Source organism: Bombyx mori, chromosome 27 (genome assembly GCF_030269925.1).
Source record: "Bombyx mori chromosome 27, ASM3026992v2".
In the NCBI taxonomy this organism is placed as follows: domain Eukaryota; kingdom Metazoa; phylum Arthropoda; class Insecta; order Lepidoptera; family Bombycidae; genus Bombyx; species Bombyx mori.
In genome coordinates, this window is record NC_085133.1 from 7,909,826 (window position 1) to 7,932,796 (window position 22,971).

At 38.6% G+C, this 22,971-nt stretch overlaps 1 protein-coding gene across 4 annotated transcripts in view; it reads right to left on the reverse strand.

The window, feature by feature from the left end:
* The window catches only part of LOC101746416 (forkhead box protein P1), a 109,540-nt gene that overhangs the window by 20,848 nt on the left and 65,721 nt on the right, over positions 1 to 22,971 (reverse strand). For 3 of the 4 annotated variants that reach the window (XM_021346122.3, XM_012697793.4, XM_012697794.4), the window contains one exon: positions 665 to 753. In XM_021346122.3, coding sequence (XP_021201797.1) covers positions 665 to 753 — 89 coding nt within the window. Of the gene's footprint in view, positions 1 to 664; positions 754 to 9,771; positions 9,938 to 22,971 lie in introns of those variants that run through there. The other variant, XM_021346123.3, reaches the window with a different exon arrangement.

Sequence of the window (22,971 nt, forward strand, 5' to 3'; positions counted from 1 at the left end):
CTTCCGCGGTGAAGGAATAACATCGTGAAATAAAAATCAAACCCGCAAAATTATAATTTGCGTAATTACTGGTGGTAGGACCTCTTGTGAGTCCGCACGGGTAGGTACCACCACCCCGCTTATTTCTGCCGTGAAGCAGTAATGCGTTTCGGTTTGAAGGGTGGGGCAGCCGTTGTAACTATACTGAGACCTCAGAACTATATCTCAAGGTGTGTGGCGCATTTACGTTGTAGATGTCTATGGGCTCCAGTAACCACTTAACACCAGGTGGGCTGTGAGCTCGTCCAAACATCTAAGCAATAAAAAATAAATAAATAAAAAATTCGTGGACACTATTAAAGCTACATTTACGATTCAATCCCGCGTTTTTTATTATCATTACATTATTCCCAAAGTTTACGGTTACGTGATCACAGAAAATGCCTTTTTTATTTTTTTATTCCTTAAATGGGTGGACGAGCTCACAGCCACGGTTACTGGAGCCCATAAACATCTACAACGTAAATGCGCCACCCACCTTCAGATATAAGTTCTAAGGTCTCAGTATAGTTACAATGCAGAAACAGACGGGGTGGTGGTACACTACCCGTGCGGACTCACAAGAGGTCCTATCACCAGTAAAATCTGTATATCTGTCTGATTATCATGAAGCCGAAGAACTTACCGGTCCAGACAGCGGTCCAGCTCGAATGAGTTGATAAGCGGCGGCTTCGCGGCCCCACCGGGATTTGGGTTCAGTGCCGACTCCGGACCCTAAGGACAACATTAATTAAAAGATTAAAAACAAACTTTATAAATAGAATCGAGATGATCCCCTCATCTCTTTTTTATCATCGCACCTCCCACCATACCGGAGCAGAGTTCATCCATAATATTATCTGGAACCGCTGCGTTCATCGACAGTGCGTTTCCAAAGATCTTTTTTGCCACGTGCCATCCGGCTTTGGAATGAACTCCCCTCCGCGGTGTTTTCCGAGCGCTATGACATGTCCTTATTCAAACGAGGCTTGCGGAGAGTACTTAATGGTAGACAGCGGCTTGGCTCTGCCCCTGGCATTGCTGACGTCCATGAGCGACGGTGACCACTTACCATCAGGTGGGCCGTATGCTCGTCTGCCTACAAAGGCAATAAACTATATATAAAATGGGAGTACACTAGAGGAATATGGTGTCTTTTCATATTCATTTCATATTATATCGATCAGTAAGAAAAAGAACATAAAAGAACCTTCAGCATTTCCAAATGACTCCCTAAAAATCCTCTCAATTTGAATCATGTAATTTTTTTAAAATTCTAAGTGTAACAGAGGCGAACGGGAATTACGACTGTAAGATATGCAACGCAGATATTACAATCGATTCAACAGTTGTTTTGAACTATGCTGTTTTCTGACAACTAAATACAGATTTTACGATGAAATTCGATACGACAATCCGATTCTGCAATCGGAATTAGTGATAATTTATCTAGTTTCGCACTTAATACTGGGGTAGCTTCTTTCCGGTAGGGGGCTATGGGACACACGGATTCTCGATTCCAGTACCTACCAATTTTTACGCACACCACTGTAAGCCACTCCGATGTCGCACCGACATTTCCTACGCTAACGAGAAAGATCATAAGTACCGTTTCTGGGAACACTCAATAAGTACCCTTAACTTCGTAATTGTTAACAATTTTTCTACACTAATAGCAAGAGACATTCATTGGAATACCAAAAGAACGTCTTCACTAATTTTCAATGAGCGCGTTTGATACCGATCTCAAAGATCAAATTATTGTTATTATTATGTGATAATTCAAAAATATATTAAAGAAACTGTTTGCCGTAAAAAAAAAAATTGCAATAGTATTGTTTTTCGGTCGATCTGGGTGATATCTACTTGAAATTACCCACACCACTTTCGAGAACCCCCATAAAACTAATTAACGCCATACACAACTAAACAAAACGCAAACATACATTTCTCTTTATCATAACAAAAACAAATTAAAAAAATCGTGAGTTTTCCAATAACTAATAAACCTTTTCAGAGAAACGGCCGATTGAGCATCGGAAAAAATCACGCGTGCATACGAAAAGCAAACGTAAAAATTAATTAACGTTGTACGTATTTGACGTACCACGTATTTTATTATTGTACATAATATCGGAACGTGACGAAAGCGCCGATGTTATATTAAGTTCTTGGAACTCCTGCGAGGAATTATGTAACCGCGGTAACAATTATGCGGCAACGCTTGCTTTGTAAGCGGAAGGCTTTATTTATTAATCGAATTGCATTTTATTTATAACGAAACATTTTGTTTTACGGTCCGCTAAAATAACAATAATGATTTGAAGCGACGAAGGGCTCGACGAGTAAACCCACAGACACAGTACACTGAGTTTCTCGTCGGATCTTCTCAGTGGGTCGCGTCTCCGATCCGGTGGTAGATTCTGCGAAGCACTGGTCTCGCTAGGGCCAGTGCTAGTAAAACCTCCGGTTTGAGCCCCGAGAGCTCACCTACACGCTAGGGTAACGCTGAAATAACCTCTCAAGGCTATCAGCATTGGTAGGAAACAAAATATATATATATTGAGGAATAGTGAAAGTTAAAAACAACTTTGATTCTCTTTTTCAAGGAAATAGATTTTCCTTAAAAAAAAAACAATTCTTTTTTTTTTGCTTAGATGGGCCGTCGAGCTCACAGCCCACCTGGCGTTAAGTGGTTACTGGAGCCCATAGGCATCTACAACGTAAATGCGCCACCCACCTTGAAATATAAGTACTTAGGTCTCAAGTATAGTTATAACGGCTGCCCCACCCTTCAAACCGAAACGCATTACTGCTTCACGGCAGAAATAGACAGGGTGGTGGTACCCGTGCGGACTCCCAAGAGCTCCTACCACCAGTAATTCAAATTTATTTCTTTATTAGAATACCTTTTGTTACGTGATTTAGTAAAATGATCTCATTATTATTTCTAACAAAACGTGTAATGTGTTTCTGACGAATTGCAATCAGCATTAATGAATAATCTTGAATATTCCATACTGGAGTCCCTAAATGTGAAGTTGACACAAATGTATGGAGGTACACCCTAAGACAGATCTAATTAGGGTTTTTACATTTGCGCAAATTGAGTAAGGTTTTTACATTTCCACAAATACCTAAAGCTCAGAGCTACGATTTTTTGACATAAACACTTTAAATAAAGCTTAATTGCGCGGCAGGTACGTTTGCCAGAGGTGGTAAGCTGTGTGACAAGCAGTGACGATGGCAGCAGGCATAGGCAAGGTGTCCATGAGTTCCACTATAACATTCCGGTAGCTATTGTAAGCCATATAAATGCTTTAGAATCAGATTTATCTACTTATTACAATTCATGTAAAATTTACATTGGCGGACTTAATGCCTAAAGCATTCTCTACCAGTCAACCAAAGGTAGTGCAGAGTAAATAGTGGTAGATGCAATGAAATTTATATTAAATTACAAATACATAAACAATCACATATCCATACATACATATAATAGTTTATACAATACAGTATTAAAAGGAATAATAATATATTAATAAATACACAGATGCCAAATTGATAATAATTATAATAAGACAACATCAAATCTTTACATCCACAATCAAAGAGAATCTATATGCCTGCTTAGTTATCAATTTGAATAAAAAATTTTTTTCAACAAAGCAAAAAATTATTTTTGAATATATTTTTTTTATCAATAACAAAACCCTGTTGGCCCTACGAGATGGGTTTTCAGCGTGTCGACCCATTTAGTCGAATTTAAGGTTTGATACGTCATTATTAACAACTCAGGTGTGACATATAGCCATAGTGGTGATAGGACCTCTTGAGTCCGCACGGGTAGGTACCACCACCCTGCCTATTTCTGCCGTGAAGCAGTAATGCGTTTCGGTTTGAAAGGTTGGGCAGCCGTTGTAACTATACTGAGACCTTAGATCTTATATTTCAAGGTGGGTGGCGCATTTACGTTGTAAATGTCTGCGGGCTCCAGTAACCACTTAACACCAGGTTAGCTGTGAGCTCGTCTATCTATCTAAGCGATAAAAAAAAGTTCTATAGCTTTTTCTTTTGTTGTTTAGATGAGTGAATGAGCTCACGGCCTACCTTCTGCTAAGTTCTCACTCACCTCAAGACATGAGTTCTACAGACTCAGTTTTTACAGTACAACGGCTACCCCGTCCTTCAAGCCGAAACGCCAGAAATAGGCAGGGTGGTGGTACCTACCCGCGCGGACTCACAACACGCCTTACCATCAGCATTATGAATTAATAATAATGGTTTCTTCGCTAACGCCTAACTTCAATTACTGTAGACATTGCATTGTTGTAAGGATTAGTTACATTGCGTTTTTACAAATTAAACTTAAGATGATACTTTATTATATAGATGTCAATGTAAATCATTTTAATCCCACCACCGGATTCAAGTTCTTCTGAAGAGAACCAACGAAACAAGCTCAGCGAGATTATAAAATTATTTCTGTGTTCCTTTTTATATATAAATCTACAGTGGTTTTTACGGATGTTACATTATAACTACTGAACCGCGCATCCGATTGACTTTAAACTTGGTATCCATGTAGAAAATACATGTACTTAATGGATAAGCTAATATTTATATGAGTGTCGGACTCCCTAATAATATTAATAATAAATAATAATGTTAATTTTAAATGCCCAGCCATGCGGGCGAGTATAATATAATATAATATATAGCAATATGATCGAGCAATTTGAAGCGTACACCACAATTCCTTTTTTTATGATTGAAGGATTACTGGTGGACCGGAGGCCTTTCCAGTTTCACCAGGACAGGTGGACGAGCAAAAGCTCAGCCAGGAGGGGTGGGATTAGCTAGCAGCTGCCCGAGCGCTTTCGAATGAGATCTAACTCAAAAGCAATTTCTTGACGATTGAATCTACAAGCGAATCGGAATCGCGACCCTCTGAGAAGATTCGGCGAGAAACTCAGCGGGCTGATGCACGGGTATCACAATTCCACGTCGGGTTATCTGTTAAGAGATTGTTGAGCAACTGAGTCTCATAGCTAACGATTGAAAAGGATTTTGGACGGAGATAAGACCCAATTTGATCGCAAAACACTATAAATATATTAGACATCAAAAATTAAATAACTATTATAAAAAAACAAAGTCTAAGCAAGCTCAACCTTAATCATGAAAATCTAAACCGATTGCGGGTTTGAGTTTAATACATGACGCCCTTTTTTCATCATGAAATTCATTCGCACATATACGTGTGTTAATTAGGTGTTCAGCCAAAAGGAATACCTGATCTGACTACAAGATAATCGATTATCTACGAGCCACCAAACAAAGTAACAAAGCATTTGCATCCATTAAAGATAAACATTTAATTTGTGATTCTCAGAGTTGGTATGTTCGTTTGAAATAATCTCAGGCGGTGTACCAATTTTTCTAATGAAATACGTACTCAACAAATGTTCACGATTGACTAGCACGGTGAAAGAATAACATCGTGTAATAAAAATCAAACCCGCAAAATTATAATTTACGTAATTACTGGTGGTAGGACCTCTTGTGAGTCCGCGCGGGTGGGTACCACCGCCCTGCATATTTCAGCCGTGAAGCGGTAATGCGTTTCGGTTGGGGCAGCCGTTATAACTATACTTGAGACCTTAGAACTTATATCTCAAGGTGGGTGGCGCATTTACGCTGTAGATCTCTATGGGCTCCAGTAACCACTTAACACCAGGTGGGCTGTGAGTTCGTCCACCCAACTAAGCAATAAAAAAAATTATATCGGTCGATTTTTCTGGTCTGGGCGGTCCGAAATTCCACTTCTCAAAACGATAAAGCACCGGGTCTTGACGCACTTAAACCGGTAATGTTTACTTATCGCGTAACATTGTTTTGTTTTTTTAAAGGAAAAACAAATCCCACCGCCCGACCCGGCCGGCGACCGAAACAATAACATAACACGTTACAAGCGTTTTGATAAACTCGCCTTTATTCAAAACAATACGGGGTTAGGTTACTCTTAGTCATGCAGGTAATATTGCATTCGTGGCTTTCGAAAGGATGCAAAACAAAATTGGCGACTGAATTACCAGTGGACCGAACGCTTGTTCTGACTGACTCAGCAGTAGTTAGTCCCTGACTGTTGAGAGTCGATCCGATGATTTGCAAGCGAAGTAAATTTCCCCTTAGAAATAAGGTGACACTCTAGAAAACTTGTATACGCCCCGTAGTGACCCATGCAAGTGTAGTGTTCACTCACGCGGCCCGCACAAACTTAGAGCCTCTCTAAATCATTCGATTCCGTTTTTGAAGAATAGCCGTCAGAGCCCCGTGGTAAGTCATAAACATCGACCTCCACGACGACCTGGATCTAGAGTCCATCAGTAAGTATCTACAGTCGGCATCAGTGCGCCATTTCGAGAAAGCGGCACGACACGAGAACCCTCTCATCGTGGCTGCCGGTAACTACATTCCCGATCCTGCGGACCGAATGGAAAGCAGTCAACGTCGCCCAAAACACGTCATTTCGGATTCTCCCGATCCACTAACGGTGCTTTTAGGTACCTCAAGCACCGGTCATCGTCCTCGTCAAGCCCGTCGCTTACGACGATGGGCTCGACGAGTAAATTAACCCACAGACACAGCCCACTGAGTTTCGCGACGGATCTTCTCAGTGGGTCGCGTTTCCGATCCGGCGGTAGGTTCTGCGAAGCACGGCTCTTGCTAGGGTTCCTGTTAGCAACGTCGTCAGGTTTGAGATCCGTGAGCTCACCTACTAGTTGGGCGAATCTAGAATAGCCCATCGAGTTTACTAGAATAGGAAGGAATAAAAAAAAAGTTGAGGGTCGTAAGTTCGATTCCCACGTCGGACTAATATTTGTATAATGTACAGGTTTGTTTGCTCTTCATCTGGATGGCTATTATCTATATATGTGTATAAATAAACGTTTACAAGTATGTATTTCAGTCTCTGATACCCATAACACAGTGAATTCTAATTTGTTCCCAGTTATTTATTGTTCTACATGGTCCGCGTATTACACAAAAATATTGAAAACTTAACCAACTCATGTGTCCGTGACTCCTAGCGAACAATCACTGAGAAATAAAATGTAAATGTTTGGAAGGTTGGTAATCAAAATGAAAAATCAAAAAGAACGGTTGATGCTTTCATTTGAAAAAAATGTGTTAGAAAAGAAGTGACAATTTGGAAGATCTGCTGGTGGTAACAGGCAAGGTATGCGGAAGAAGGCCCAGAGGCAGAAGCACAATACCATCCACACAGTCGAAGATAGGCAGGGCTGGCGCAAGATAATCCAGGCCACGACCCTCATTGAAGCTTATCAACGCAATGAAGAGAAGGGCTCTCTTTACTGGTGGTAGGACATCTTGTGAGTCCGCACGGGTAGGTACCACCGCCCCGCCTATTTCTGCCGTGAAGCAGTAATGCGTTTCGGATTGAAGGGTGGGGCAGCCGTTGTAACTATACATGAAAGTTGAAACTTTAGAACTTATATCTCAAGGTGGGTGGCGCATTTACGTTGTAGATGTCAATGGGCTTCACTAACCACTTAACACCAGGTGGGCTGTGAGCTCGTCCACCCATCTAAGCAATAAAAAAAAAAAGATGAAACAAAAGAAATCAGATGTAATTAAAACTGATTTCTCGTTAATTATTTATAACATTTCGACGACTTCGTCCCTGATTACATAAAAGTGTTTTTATTTATCTTATATGTCTTCCGAAAATCGATGAAAAACGCTAATACTTCATTAGAACAAAACTAATATTTTTATTATATTGTTTTGGTTATCTTATGCGTTCAATTGAATAACACTGAATTTTTTGGCGCGAACTAATTATACATTCTATAGGTAAGGCTAAGGCATAATAGAATTTAATTGAGAGTTGGACCATTTGTCTTGTTGTCAATCAGCTCTGATAACCAGTCCTAGCATTCGCGTCAAAAATTAGTTTCACGGTAGTAGCTAGGAAACCGTGTCCCTCCAATAAAAAGACATCGATCTCAATAACGTATACCTAGTCAGGTCATAAATTCTGTCACATGTTTAATGTAAAATAATTGAAACAAGTTTATTCATTATGTAACCATTCATATACCAAAATGAACTTAACAAAACATAGATTCTTATGACACTAAAGTTTATTCAAAATGACCTCCGTGATTTTGAATACAGGCCTTCAATCTGCGCGGCCAGTCGTCTATCGCAGCACGAACGAGGTCCATGTTAATATCGGCGGCTGCCTTAATCAAGGATGTCTTGAGTGACTCCAAATTGGGATGAGGCTTTGAGCACGCCTTTTCCTCCAAGTGTTGCCATATCTTGTAATCTAACGGATTCAAATCTGGACTGGAGGAGGGCCAATCTTCGTGCCGGATGAAGTCGATTTCACGCGCCGCCAGCCAGTTTTGTGTGCTCTTCGCTCTATGACCTGGCGCCGAATCTTGTTGGAATACCTAGTGCCTGTTATTGAACATGGTATGAGAAATAGGTTCCACAAGGTTCGTCAGGACTGTATTTTGATACACAACTGCATTCGTTTTTACACCTTTCTCACAAAAATGTACCTCTGTTAAGCCCCAATAAGAAACTCCCAACCATACCATGAGCGAGGATGGAAAATGACCTCGTTGGACACGCGGAATACGGTTGCTCGCTTCTTCACCACTGTGTGCGTACACCTTATCATTTTGTTTGTTGTAGCTCTCTTCTACGGTAAAAATTTTTTCATCCGAAAAAAGAATTTCCCGATATTTTTTTCCCGCGTACCGCTTGAACAAAGCGCGGCAAGTCTCAGGTCCATTAGACGAGCATTCAAACGATGTCCTGTTTTTCTTCGATATGCCCGAAGCCCTAAGTCTTCATTTAACACCCTTTTCACCGTGGTTCTGCTTAACCCCATCTGAAGGGCCAACAGTTTCTGCTTACGTTTGGGATTTCTTTGAATTCGCGCCTTCACAGCTTTTATCACTGCTGGAGTCCTAACAGACCGAGGGCGACCACTTCTTGACCTGTCATCTACACTAGAGTCTTCATTGTATCGTTTGATGGTACGATAAATGAATCTTTTGGTTATATTCAAATTTTTCAGTATGTTAAAAATTTGAATTGGCGCGTAACCGCAACGATGCAACGCAATAACTGCAACACGGTCTTCTTTAAGCGTCCACTCCATATTTAAAAATGAGTAAAATTCTAAAAGTATACATTTTTATTTTCATGAACAATTTGAAATTCGAATTCAATAAACTTTTTTGTGGCCAGCATTCTAAAAGAAAAGTTTTTACTGTGTGACAATACTTATGACCTGACTAGTTATAATTTCTAATACACAAATTCTTGGTTTTATCGAAAAGTAAACCATTATTACTCATCTTATCTTATTTTTTTCCATTATATAAAAATGAATTGCTGTTCGTTAATCTCGCTAAAACTCGAGAACGGCTGGACCGATTTGGTTAATTTTGGTCTTGAATTATTTGTAGAAATCCAGAGAAGGTTTAAAGGTAGATAAATATGAAAATGCTCGAAATTAAATAAAAATAACAATTTTGTTTTTGCTTCGATGTGTCCCCCTGTCGGACGGATTCCTTTTGTTTGTTTTAAGTTTATTTTATACAAAAGCTTAGGACTTTTATTTATCGATTGAGGCACTACGAAGTCTGCCGGGTCAGCTAGTTTTTAAATAAATAAAATCTCATAGAATCTTTTGTCAATACTAACCTGTCTAACAGCGTACAGCATCTCAAATTCTTCTAATAAGTCTTCTCTTTCTTCGATATTCACTTTATATCCGAACCACGATACAACTCTCTTTATCTCAACTATCGACCATAATGGTCTTCTACTCCAATTGTATTATTATTACCACTATAATTATTTCTCATGTTACAAAGGACTTGTAGTCTGCAATCCAAATGCTTTGAGATTTCATCGCTGTTCAGTTTTTGATTCGAAGTGTTAAAGTAAATTCATTGTTACGTCACGAATTAGGTAATTTTTTATTTTTTTTATTGCTTAGTTGGGTGGACGAGCTCACAGCCCACCTGATGTTGAGCGGTTACTGGAGCCCATACATCTACAACGTAAATGCGCCATCCGCCTTGAGATATAAGTTCCAAAGCCTCAGTATAGTGACAACGGCGGCCCCACCCTTCAAGCCGAAACGCATTACTGCTTCATGGCAGAAATAGGCGGGGCGGTGGTACCTACCCGTGCGGACTCACAAGAGGGCCTACCACCAGTTCACAAGAGGTCCTACCACCAGATAAAATAATTGAGAATTAAAACTATAGTAGTTGACCGACTTAAGCTCGCGTTTTTTTAAATCTCATTACATTATGACAGTGGTAACAGTCTTGTGAACGTTATATCGAGCAAGATCGAGGGAGGGCTAGTAAATAGCCTTCGGAGCAGGCACTTATGAAAGACTCAAAAAATTACATAATAATATGTATATGTATGTATATACTATAGAGTCAGATAATAATGTGTAATGTTTTACGTTACTAACACAGATTATAAATACTAACAAAATGGTTTTTACTGATATAAAAATTTATTTTTATTCTACTTTATTTATTTAAAATCTTATTAATCATAGAATATTTTCTAAAAAGAATATTAAAAATACATTTTTTTTTAAATATTATACAGAAATAGATTGCCGCCGATGGCGGTGTCTACGACACAAGCCACCAGTGGTTAGGACTCCGGAGTGAGAAACCTCCTCACAATACGCGTCGTATCGAGGATAACTGGCTTCTGTATCAGGCACCTAACCCAGTTGGATAACGATAGTATCTTAAGATGTTAGTCGAGACTTTTCGATAACTATTAAAACAATGATGATTGAATCAACATGCCGGATGGCGGTACTCTCGTGGGCCAGGTCTAAATATTTTATTAATTTGTCCTTTTCTTATTACTGACGTTTAGACGCTACCGCTCGGAAAATTCTGCGAAGCACTGCTCTTGTTAGAGCCAGCGTTAGCAACACTTCCGGTTTAAGCCCCGTGAGCTCACCTACACGTCAAGGAGAGGCTGAAATAGCCTCTCAAGTTTATCAGCGTAGGTAGGAAAAAAAAGACGTGTGGCACTCGGAGACTACCGCGATAAAGCTATTGCATAGCATTTTTTATCAACTTATGCAATTATAAATCGACAATAATAATTTAATATTAAAACAACAATAAAATAAGATCCGGCGAGAAACTCAGTGGGCTAGCTTTCAATGAATCTGCTACATTGTGAGTATTCCATTTTGACCGCGCACTCACTAGAGGGCGCTACATGGGATAGAGACACGCCTTTGGATGCTAGTTCTAACTCTCATTCGCCCAGAATCAACGTTTTTTTTTTTTTTTTTTTTTTTCCTACCTATGCTGATATCCTTGAGAGGCTATTTCAGCTTCGCCCTAACGTTTGTAGGTGAGCTCGCGGGGCTCAACCGGAGTGTTGCTAACACTGACCCTAGCAAGAGCAGTGCTTCGCAGAATCTACCACCGGATCGGAAACGCGACCCACTGAGAAGATCCGGCGGGAAACTCAGTGGGCTGTGTCTATGGGTTAGTTCGCTCGTCGAGCCCTTCGTCGCAAGCGACGGGTTCGACGAGGACGGTGACCGGTGCTTGTGGTGCCTAATAGCACCGTTAATGGATCAGGAGGATCCGTAATGACGTGCTTTGGGCGACGTCGACGGTTTACCATCAATGGCTTAGCTAGTTTATTTTTAATTCCACTCCAATCACTGAATGAGTAGTAGAAGTAGTAATAAAATTCTTCGACTAAGCGATAGAAAATGGCACGCCCAACGCATTGTAATGTGATATAATTTTCTATTTTACAGTTCCGTTTGGCGCCAATAAATGGCGATTGAAGCGCTATCGTTGTGTTACCCACGAAATTATATCACACATTCTGATAGTACATAAATCGGTGTTTAGACTTCTTATTTTAAACACTACACAAGCGCAACATGAACAAATGTTGAACGCAAGCTACATAGTAGGCGTAGTGAGGGGTGGAAGGTTTTTTTCGTTACGGAATTTCACGATTCCGCTCTCAAGCCGCGCCCAAGGCCCGCGATAAAATCTATGCAATAGCTTAAAAAGTGAATACAAAAGCACATAAATCGTTCGTGTCCTTAAGATATTCGTAAAATAATCGTTTCCATGTTACGTGTAAAATATGTTAAACATTAATAATATATTTTGTTGAATTTATTCAGGATGTAGATTTTTTGTTATTTTAGATACGTTTAAAATTAACAATTGACTAAAATATAATAAATATAATCAAATTGAACATCATTCTCATGACTTTCAAAATTGTTCCCTAAAACAATTGTGTATTAAATAACAGAAATTATGTGAGAATTATTACGTATGCAAAACAAATTTGACTTCCAAGTCGAACGAACTACAACCAATTTATTGATGAGTGATCACCATTCGTCGTGGATATTGGTAATGCTAGGGGCACCGGGACGATTCCGTGGTAGATTCTACGAAGTACTGCTCTTGCTAGGGCTAGTGTTAGCAAATTCTCACAGGTTGAGCCCGTGAGCTCACCTACCCGTCTGAGCGTAGCTGGAATAGTCTCTTAGGCTACCAGCTAATAGATAAGGGAAAAAGGCACGGATAAAATTAAGGATAGTACATATTCGTACCTTGACACTAGAACTTCCTAGAACTATTTAATTTATATATTGCTTAGATGAGAGGACGAGCTCACGGCCCACCTGGCGTTAAATGGTTACTGGAGCCCATAGACAACGTAAATGCCGCCACCCACCTTGAGTTCTATGAGTTCTGAGGTCCCAGTATAGTTACAACGGCTTCCCCGCCCTTCAAACCTGCAAACAATGCTTGTCTGCCTACAAAGGCAATAAAAAAACCTTTAGTAACACGCAGTGGGCTTGGCTGTATGTACCCTTGACATTGTTAGTGTCCATGAGTGACGGTGAGCACTAGCACCAGGTGCTCGTACACATCACTACTGTACTCTACAGGCACATTGAGTTTCTCACCGAATCTTCTCACTCAGTCGCTATCCCGAACCGGTGATCGGAGATTCACGGAAGCACTGCTCATGCTAAGGCAGATGTTAGCAATCTCTCTTAGGCTCCGTGTGCTAGAACACCAGTCACGATGAACCCAAAATAACTCCTTGAGGCTACTGGCGAAAAGAAACTAGTAGGTCATCTATCTGGAGACATGAGACTGGATTGTTTTTTATTGAAACAAAAAAAAACACTAATTAAAAACAAATAAATAGCAAGCAGATTCAAGATATCGTTTCAGTAAAATAAACCTAAAACCGTGTGTTTCATTGTATTTCATGTTTTAACTGGTGGTAGGACCACTTGTGAGTCCGCGCGGGTAAGTACTACCGCCCTGCCTATTTCTGCCGTGAAGCACTAATGCGTTTCGGTCTGAAGGGTAGGGCAGCCATTGTAACTATACTGAGATGTTACAACTTATATCTCAAGGTGGGTGGCGCATTTACGTTGTACATGTCTATGGGATCCAGTAACCACTTAACACCAGGTGGTATGTGAGCTCGTCCACCGATCTAAGCAATAAAAAAAAAAAAAACTAATCATATTTCATTTATGATTTTTCATGAGTTCACAATCGAAAATAATGAAGATGTATCTCTAATATGAGTCGTCTATTATCAAAGGTGGCAATCTGTGCATTTGGACAAAAAAATGTTATTTATATGTCAATACAGATTGATTTGAATATAATCGTCTCCTTCAAAGAATACGGTTCAAAACCTGCATTAAATAAAGGTTAATACTTAACCTGTTATTTATCTAAGATGTCGTTCAGAAGAGTTTTGTGACTGCCAATGGAATACAAAGTCAATAATTCGTTTTTCTGATTTACCAATAATTGTCCAAAAGTCACATTGCCGGCTTTGATAATAGTCGACTCATATAACATGTTAAGTCCGGTCCCGTTTTGGTTATTCGAACGCATCGTAAATTTTTAACTTATAATTTGAAACGATAAATACTACGAGAACGTACTACTGAAACGGCAATTTGTAAGTTTGGCCCCTGAAAAGCGACCGCCCCCCACACTTTTCAGTGACGCCGGCGAGATGAAAAGCTCGAGGCGGCCAATCGGAAAGCGCCCCTGAAAAGTGCCACGCCCACCCGCTATAAAGAGACAACTTTCATCTCGGCCCAAACGTATTTAGGTACCGCGTCTAAACTCACCTTGTAATTTTAATGAGTTTTTTTTTCAGGTTTCAACGTATTTTTGAACGTTTGGTTTCTTCTAAGCAGGTATATGCTATGGATGACTGGCTGATTATTTATGATGAAAATTTGATACAATCAACTGTAGCGATTGTGGGAAGTTTTAACACATTTGTACAAAAATTACGTGTAGTTCACTTTTATTTTCTTTTAACCACCTTTTAAGCAATAAGCCTCATATTACACACACTTAGGGCATAATCACACTTCTTACGAATTTCACATCTAACATACGTACTATGGAATTTTTTAAATAGCTTACGAGGTGTGAACATAGGAATTATTTTTCCATAGCCTCACCAGGTATCGCAGCAGGAATTCCTACCATATAGAATCACAATGTTGATATGAGAATGTGTTCCAAGAGATTCATCATATGGAATGTACTCCCATGATATTTTCTACGCACGACAACGTGTCCCAAATGAAGCTTTGAAATAATATTCAACAATAAACAGCGACTTGATTCATCTTTAAGTGGAATGTGAGATCCGCTTTCGAAAATCCCAAGAAAAAAATTCCATCAATGACTACCTCAAAGATTTTTAGATTATTTTTTATTGCTTTGATGGGTGGACGAGCTCACGGGCCCACCTGGTGTTAAGTGGTTACTGGATATGAGTTCTAATGTCTCAGTTTTTATAGTACAACGGCTGCCCCATCCTTCAAACCGATACGCATTACTGCTTGACGGTAGAAAGCGGTAGGGTAGTGGTACCCGTGCGGAGATCACAAGACATTCTACCACCAGTAAAAACATATTGACAATATTTTTGCTATTCCACTAGCTAATCAGGAAGACTGTGGCTAACAAGATATGAATAAACATTTACAAATTAGATTTAAAAACTGAATATCTGTCTGTTTCTTTGTCTCATTTTTGAATCGTTCATTCGTGCAGTTTGTATTTCGCATTTAATTTTCACGGAAGGTTCTAGATGACATCTCAATGCTTCATTCAATTGCCTTAGCCAACAGACGAACTTACACATTTTCATTCAATAACCTGTTTCTGTATTTTTTTTAATTTTTTTATTGCTTAGATGGTTGGACGAGCTCACGGCCCACCTGGTGTTAAGTGGTTACTGGAGCCCATAGACATTTACAATGTAAGTGCGCCACCCACCTTGAGATATAAGTTCTAAGGTCTCAGTATAGTTACAACGGCTGCCCCACCCTTCAACGCATTACTGCTTCACGGTTGAAATAAGTGGGGCGGTGGTACCTACCCGTGCGGACTCACATGAGGTCCTACCACCAGTAACTATATAATAGATTAGGTTATAATAGAATAGAACTTTAAAACAACTGCTATTTCGTGAACAAATCCAAAAGGAAGATAATGAAATGACAAATTACATTTTTATTTTGTTTTGTTAAATATAATTAACTCTATATTTAAAATTCGATGCTCCAAACCGAATCTGCATAGGGATTTATCGCGGCAAGCTAATCTTGCTAATTTTATATATATGCTAAGATAGAAATACTCGCCACCAAGGGTTTGGAAACTGCCTAATTATTTTATTTTTCCTATCTGTAAGACAGGAGGTTAGGCCAGCGTAACTGTGTGAGTAGGTGAGCTCACGGGGCGCTCACCTGAGGACGTTGCTAACTAACTAACCCTAGCAAGAGCTGTGCTTCGCAGAATCTACCACTGGATCAGAACTGCGGCCCACTGAGAAGATTCGACGAGCAACTCAATGGACTGTGTCTGTGGGTTATGTTACTCGACGGGTATGGCCTGCCTAAAGGAACATCTGTGTCTGATTCACGGTTGCTTTTCGAGAAAAACTGAGGGGATTTTATCAATTTAGCCCAAAATCTACACTACACTAATACTGCAATCATCATAGCAACTTCACTAAATACAAGCAAACATACAATATTAACATTAAATTCGAGATTTCACAAAAAAAAAAGACAGAATAAAATAAATTATATACATTTTTTAAATAATTACTCGTACATTTTATCTTTAATTCAATTGCAAAAATTGCTTAAATTCTGCTTTATAATTCTTATTGTATTTTATTGTAATTTATAAAAGATTTCTTATCGTATGCTCATGTTTTTTGTTAAATTCTTAATTAGTATTACCCGGCTATGTTTAACTATGACTATTGTTAATTATTTAAAGGAAAACTATACAGAACTTCAATACGATTCAATATATTGATTAGAAACTAACAGACAAACATACGTTCGTTTTATTGAATTAACATTATTAACTGCTATGTATAATTAAAAGTGATTTTACGGTTTTATCTCGTGTTTTTTACTGTATAAGAAAATCATATTATTTATTGCCTTTATAGGCAGACGAGCATACGGCCTACCTATGGTGAGTGGTTACCGTCGCCCATGGACTTCAGCAATGCCAGGGGCAGAGCCAAGCCGCTGCCCACCATTGAGTACTCTCCGCAAGCCTCGTTTGAAGAAGGACATGTCATAGCACTCGGGAAACACCGTGTAGGGCCGTATTTCGAATAATTTGCGAGTTTCGTTGTCATTTTCATCCATTAGACATTATTAATTGTGATTACGATCCACTAAAACCGCACAAAAATGATATGTCGTCTTTTCGCATTAAAAGTGTACAATTTCCTAAAATATTCGAAATTGAGTTAATATGCGGAATCATTTGGTATCATAAGTATTTTTCTCATAAATACTGTCATAAGAGCGCAGCTTAGTTTTCGTTTTTTTTTTAGTTTACCTACGTTTTGACTATTATTAACAAAATTAATACATAATTTTATCTTACTTTAATAGACAGATAATCTAACGGGTAAAAACTAAAAAATAAATGTCGCAAAGATGATTAATATTAAAAATATCACATGTTAAACCTTTAAAACACTCTCCTGTAAAATTAGTAAGGTTTGAGATTATACACTTTAATGGGAGAAGACGATGTATGTAAATTGAGAGCATATATCGACTGATGTGTGTTTCAACGCGCTCCTGATTATTGATAGGAATCTGAATACGCATGACTACTCCTCGAAAGAAATAGCTAAAAACTCCTCATCAAGTTTCAACACCGTCGTATTTACGATCACGTCTGTCCCTGGTTTTGGGACACTGAGTATGGTACTATTCAGAGCTATCCTTATCAAGTTCTCTCCAAGTAGAGACGCTTCATTTAGGAAGACTCCTTGCCTATAGAAGCTCACACACAATGTGTGATCCGGTGATCATTGAACACAAGAGCTCGACGAAAAAGCTAACCCATAGACACAACCCTGAGTTTCTCGCCGAATCTTCTCAGTGGTCGCGATTCCGAGCTCTTGCTAAGGCTTACAAATTAGCTAATATTAGGGTGTTAGCAGATTTTCTCAAGTTGAGAACGTGAGGTCACCTACCCGTCCGCGCGAAGTTGGAACAGCCCCAGCTACCAGCGAATGGGTAAGAAATAAAACTGAACATCTGGTAGATTGGGTTCTAGCTCATCTTCTCCTTCTCAATCGCGTCACTCTTGTCAGAATGATAACCTATTAACGCAATAAAAAATACATCTCCTAATATGTACATATCTGAAGTCGTCGCGGCCTAAAGGATAAGACATCCGGTGCATTCGTATCGAGCGATGTATCGGTACTCGAATCCCGCAGGCGGGTATCAAATTTTCTAATGAAATACGTACTTAACAAATGTTCACGATTAACTTTCACGGTGAAAGAATAACACGTCACATCGAGTAATAAAAATCAAACCCACAAAATTATAATTTGCGTAATTACTGGTGGTAGGACCTCTTGTGAGTCCGCACGAATTTGTCTTATTACTTATTATTATATAAATGATATAATAATGTCTTAAGTGGATGCAGAAAATATGGGGTAATAATTCCTGTGCGCTATAGCCCACTTTCAAATGAACCATAAGCTCATCTCTTGAGCAAAATTCAATTATAAATAATCAGTAATGATTAATTAATTGAGATTAAAATTAATTGTGTAAAAAACTTTTCTAACAAATGACTATTGTGACTTTAATTTTCCATTTTTTTATTTGTATTGATCAATGTATTCGGTATGTCGCTACGAAATAAATTCAGATTTTTGTTAAAATATAAATCCAGCGAATTTAAGCTGACATTTTTTTTAATTAATTGCTCACAATGTCATTGCTATTTCAAATCGTGTATGAATAATTTCGTGGCGCATCTTTGTAATTAATAATTATCAATCGTTTTAATATATTCAATGATAAGGAAGAATCTTTGTAAAATAAATCCGACAAAAAGTCAATACAACTTTTTTTGTTAAACTAATTTTTAAACTAAGTTTGTTAAACTAAGTTTGTTAAAACTAATTTTTAGTATATTAAAATTTTTTTAAATCGGTAAATTCGTGTAAAAAAATAGTTATTTTTTTGTAATAATTCACAAAACCAATCGTCTAATTTAAACACGACAAAACAATCACCAAAGAAATGTGTTATATTAATCAAAGCTTAAAAAATCTGTTCTATCATTGTGTAAACCTTTTTTTTCTTTTTTCAATTCCGTAAAATTCAAATATTTTAAATATTCTGTGGAAATCGTTTGAATCGAATCTCTTATCAGTTGTCAAAACTGGCGCTTTAAAGCGGTCGACTGTTATTGGTCGCCGCTGATGAGCGACGCGGGGATTGGACGACGAACGGAACACATGAGCGATGTACCACGTGCTCATAAGTTCCGTAATTGAAAATAGAAAACTTTGCTCCCGCCAAAATTTAATTTTCGCGCATTCGATTTTTGATGTTTGCGTTCCGAATTTGTATTCAAATATTTTTTTAAATTTTCAATTCGAGTTGCCGTAACTGAAAAATTTTTCGTTTTTTTTTTATTGCTCTCTGTGTAGCATTGCATTAATTTTGAAGTTTAATTAACTTTTTTGTTTACTTTAACACTTAAAATCAAAAACTTCGAATAAAATCAGTGTGCTTATAAAGGACTTACGCAATACGTTTCCGAAAAAAATCCGAAAAACTTCATTCCCTCACTTTGTTCACAATTAATAATTCAAAATAACATTTAAAACGGCCAACAATTAAACAACAAGAAACAATTAAAACACTTTACAGCGACGAAATCTACCACTTATAAGCACCGAACAGACTGCAGTTCGAAATGCAAATTATTTACAGCACTGCAACCGAATGCATCGCGTCCGAACACTCGTTCCAAATTCAAACTTCAATCTAACGCAACGCGAAAACGAAAATGGACGACAGAATGTTTATTAAAAAAAAAATATTTGTTCCGAAAACTCGCGTCTAAACAATACACAACAGCCTTCGACGCCGCGGCATCAACAATGCTAGGGCGAAATAAGCAAGAAATATTTAACTACCGAGGAGGGGTGGGGCGGGCGTTGGCCCTCAGTATTGGCGCTACGCCTGTGGTAGTTATAGTTTACGTGATACACAGCTCAAATACAAATAATATAAACATTACGGCGGAGCATGCGCCGTGACCGCCGACAGAGACAAAACGACGCTGCTTCGTGACACGAACGCATGCTGAAACGCATTCAGAGACAGTTCGCACGTCAATAATTTATTATAACATTACCGAACTACATTTCGTCAGCTAGTTGTGATGCTAAATCGCTTTTTTATAGATTAATTTGCATATTTTTGACAGCGACGTCTCGGTCGCTTCGTACGCATGCGCGGAGCGGGCAAAGCAAAAATATTATTGACGATGCATTCTGTTTATTTTTGTCTGGTCGCAGCGAGAATGTGGGAAATTTGAACTATACCCTCGTTTTTAAATCTAGAATCTAAACCACAAATCCCTTTGACTGATATCGTTTTTTTTTTAATTGACAACATTTTTCAATATGGCTGAAATTGAAAAGGAAAAAATCTTTTGCGTTTTTCTTTAAGAAAAACATTACGTAACAGATGCCGAGATATATTGTATTTAGCGAAATAAAATGAAAACATAATCAGTTTTCCCAAGTCTTCGAGTAAATTGAGCTGGATTTATTTCAATTATAATCCGATACGAAATTTTCACGCATGCGCCATTCATTCTTAACACCGTAATGTAATTTGTAAAAAGTTTGCTTCACGTGTAGAACTCAGATGTAACAAAAGTAACGCAACACATTATAATAATTATTTAATAATAAAATATTCATTAAATATGCATTTTTAAACAAATGTAAATTATGTATTATTTTTAATTACAACTACCATTGTGTAATGTTGTACTAGTCATCACAATCATCATCATCTCGGATCTGTCAGCCATTGGATATAGGCACCTTCCTTGCTACGCCATAATGAATGATGCTCTCATATATGGATACAGTCAGTTTCCACCATCACCATCACACCAGTTCATCTCAACGACAGCAAGAAGTCGCCGGTTTCCAATCAAGAACTCATCTACTCCATCTTATTGACGAGATATGTATGGCGAATCTATTTTCTAAACTATATTAGCTTATTGGTCCTTGAGGCGATGCTATTTTTCTTATCCGACGATTTTCACTATATGAACGTTGTAGAGAATGCTATACATTATATTACCAATTTGCGCGTAACCTAAGGGCCTATTCCAGTTACGGGCAGATTGCTAACACTAGCCGTAGTAAGAGTAGTGTTTCGCAGAATCTACCACCGGATCGGAATCGCGACCTACTGAGAAGATTCGGTGATAAACTTAGTGGGTTGTGACTATGGGTTAGTTCGCATCGAGGACGGTGACCGGTGCTTAACACTAAACATACCATAACGGGTTAAATAAACCATTTTGAACTTTTGTATTAAAAATGCATGTATCATCTTATTGTACACTTGACTTCCCGACTTTTTCTAACCAATTAATCAATCAATAGTTATCATACCTTTTTTGTTATTTTGTTTTGCTTATTTTGAGTAATACCTACTTGTCGTATAGGTACTGTTATCTATCTACCCGCTGTGGTAGAAATAGGTACCAGTAAGTGTTGATATGATTAGTGTTAAAGAGCCTAAGAGTGGATCAGGGGGATCCGACAAGGCACTTTTTTCGACGGCGGCTTTACATTGTCCCGTCGCCTTAAGGTCTATCATCTACGCATCTATTGGCCCGCGCCGGATGCACCGCACGCAAAAGATTTTATTTTGCTTTCAATTCAATTCTACTCATACTATGGAGGGTAGAGGTAAGGAGAACCGTCTCTTAAGGGAGAAGCTTGAAAAAGTGTGCCACTTTCAGTACTAAATAACCTTGCCTTGCCTTGAGAGGCTATTTCAGCGTAACCTTAACTAGTAGGTGAGCTCACGGGGCTCAAACCTGGCGACGTTCCTAACACGAACCCTAACAAGAGCCGTGCTTCGCAGAATCTACCACCGGATCGGAAACGCGATTCACTGAGAAGATCCGGCGAGAAACTCAGTGGGCTATGTCTGTGGATTAATTTACTCGTCGAGCCCTTCGTCGCAAGGGACGGGATCTGCCTCTGTTGCCCCTACTAAATACGAATTTTTATCTACGCGATTTAAAGTGTAGCGACAAATCTGCGAATAAAATGCCTATTGCTATTATAAATTAGACCAGATACGTTTGCAAAGAACAATTAGTATCTGCCACAAGATTCAAGTCGCAGTTTAGTCGTGTCACACAACGCGAGTGGATTGGACACCAATTAGACTACCAAAGCTACAACAAAATAGATTTAGAGAGACTTTTCTTTATCTTTCCATGAACTGTCCGTACGCAGCGACGAATAGAGAGCTCCCCCACGTTGTCTCTTGATACTTAACTTAGGCTCAGTCGTAGGGTTTTAAGATCTGAACGACTATTCGGAAAAGGTCTGATATTTTTCTAGGAATTGCGAAGATGCCTTTGAATACCAGATACCAAATAGGCCTTAAATCTATGTGACCTATGTATACGCGTTTACGCTTAAAATGCCTGGACGAAAATAACGCATTTCATATTCTAAAATGTACTGTAATGAACGTTTAACTGACTCACTCGGTGGTGCAGTGCTTATCTGCCCTGACTATTGTGGCGAGGGTCGTGGGTTCGATTCCCACATCGGACAAACATTCGTATGATGAACAGATTTATTAGTCCTTCATCTGGGCGTTTGTTATCTATGTATGTATACATTTAAGACGATATATAAGTATGTATGTCCCGTCTCTGGTACCCATAACACAGGGAATCCTAATTTGGAGCCGGATGACCATGCGTGATTTTTCCCGTTATATATTTATTTGTTATTTAAAATAATAAAAAGAAATTTAATACCGGAAGAAACCTTTATTCAAAGTGATAAGTTGGGTGTGAAATGAATTTTTTTTAATGCCCTCGTAGGCAGTCGAGCACACGGCCCACCTGATGGTGAGTGATTACCGTCGCCCATGGACTTCAGCAATGCCAGGGGCAGAGCCAAGCCGCTGCCTACCTATACACTGAATAATAGTAATGAAACACCTGGCTTGATTAAATTTTGGTAAGCAAGTACATATTACGAGAAACGAGTATAAAAATGTTACGTAACAAACACAAATGTTTACGGCGCGCTAATAATAATAAAAAACCTCTTATAATAATAAGCCTATAGTTTGCAATTTAAAAAAAATACGAAAATATAATCATATCTCACATATTACAGCCAAACAAAAGTCGACTTTATTTTAAAGTAACTAAAACT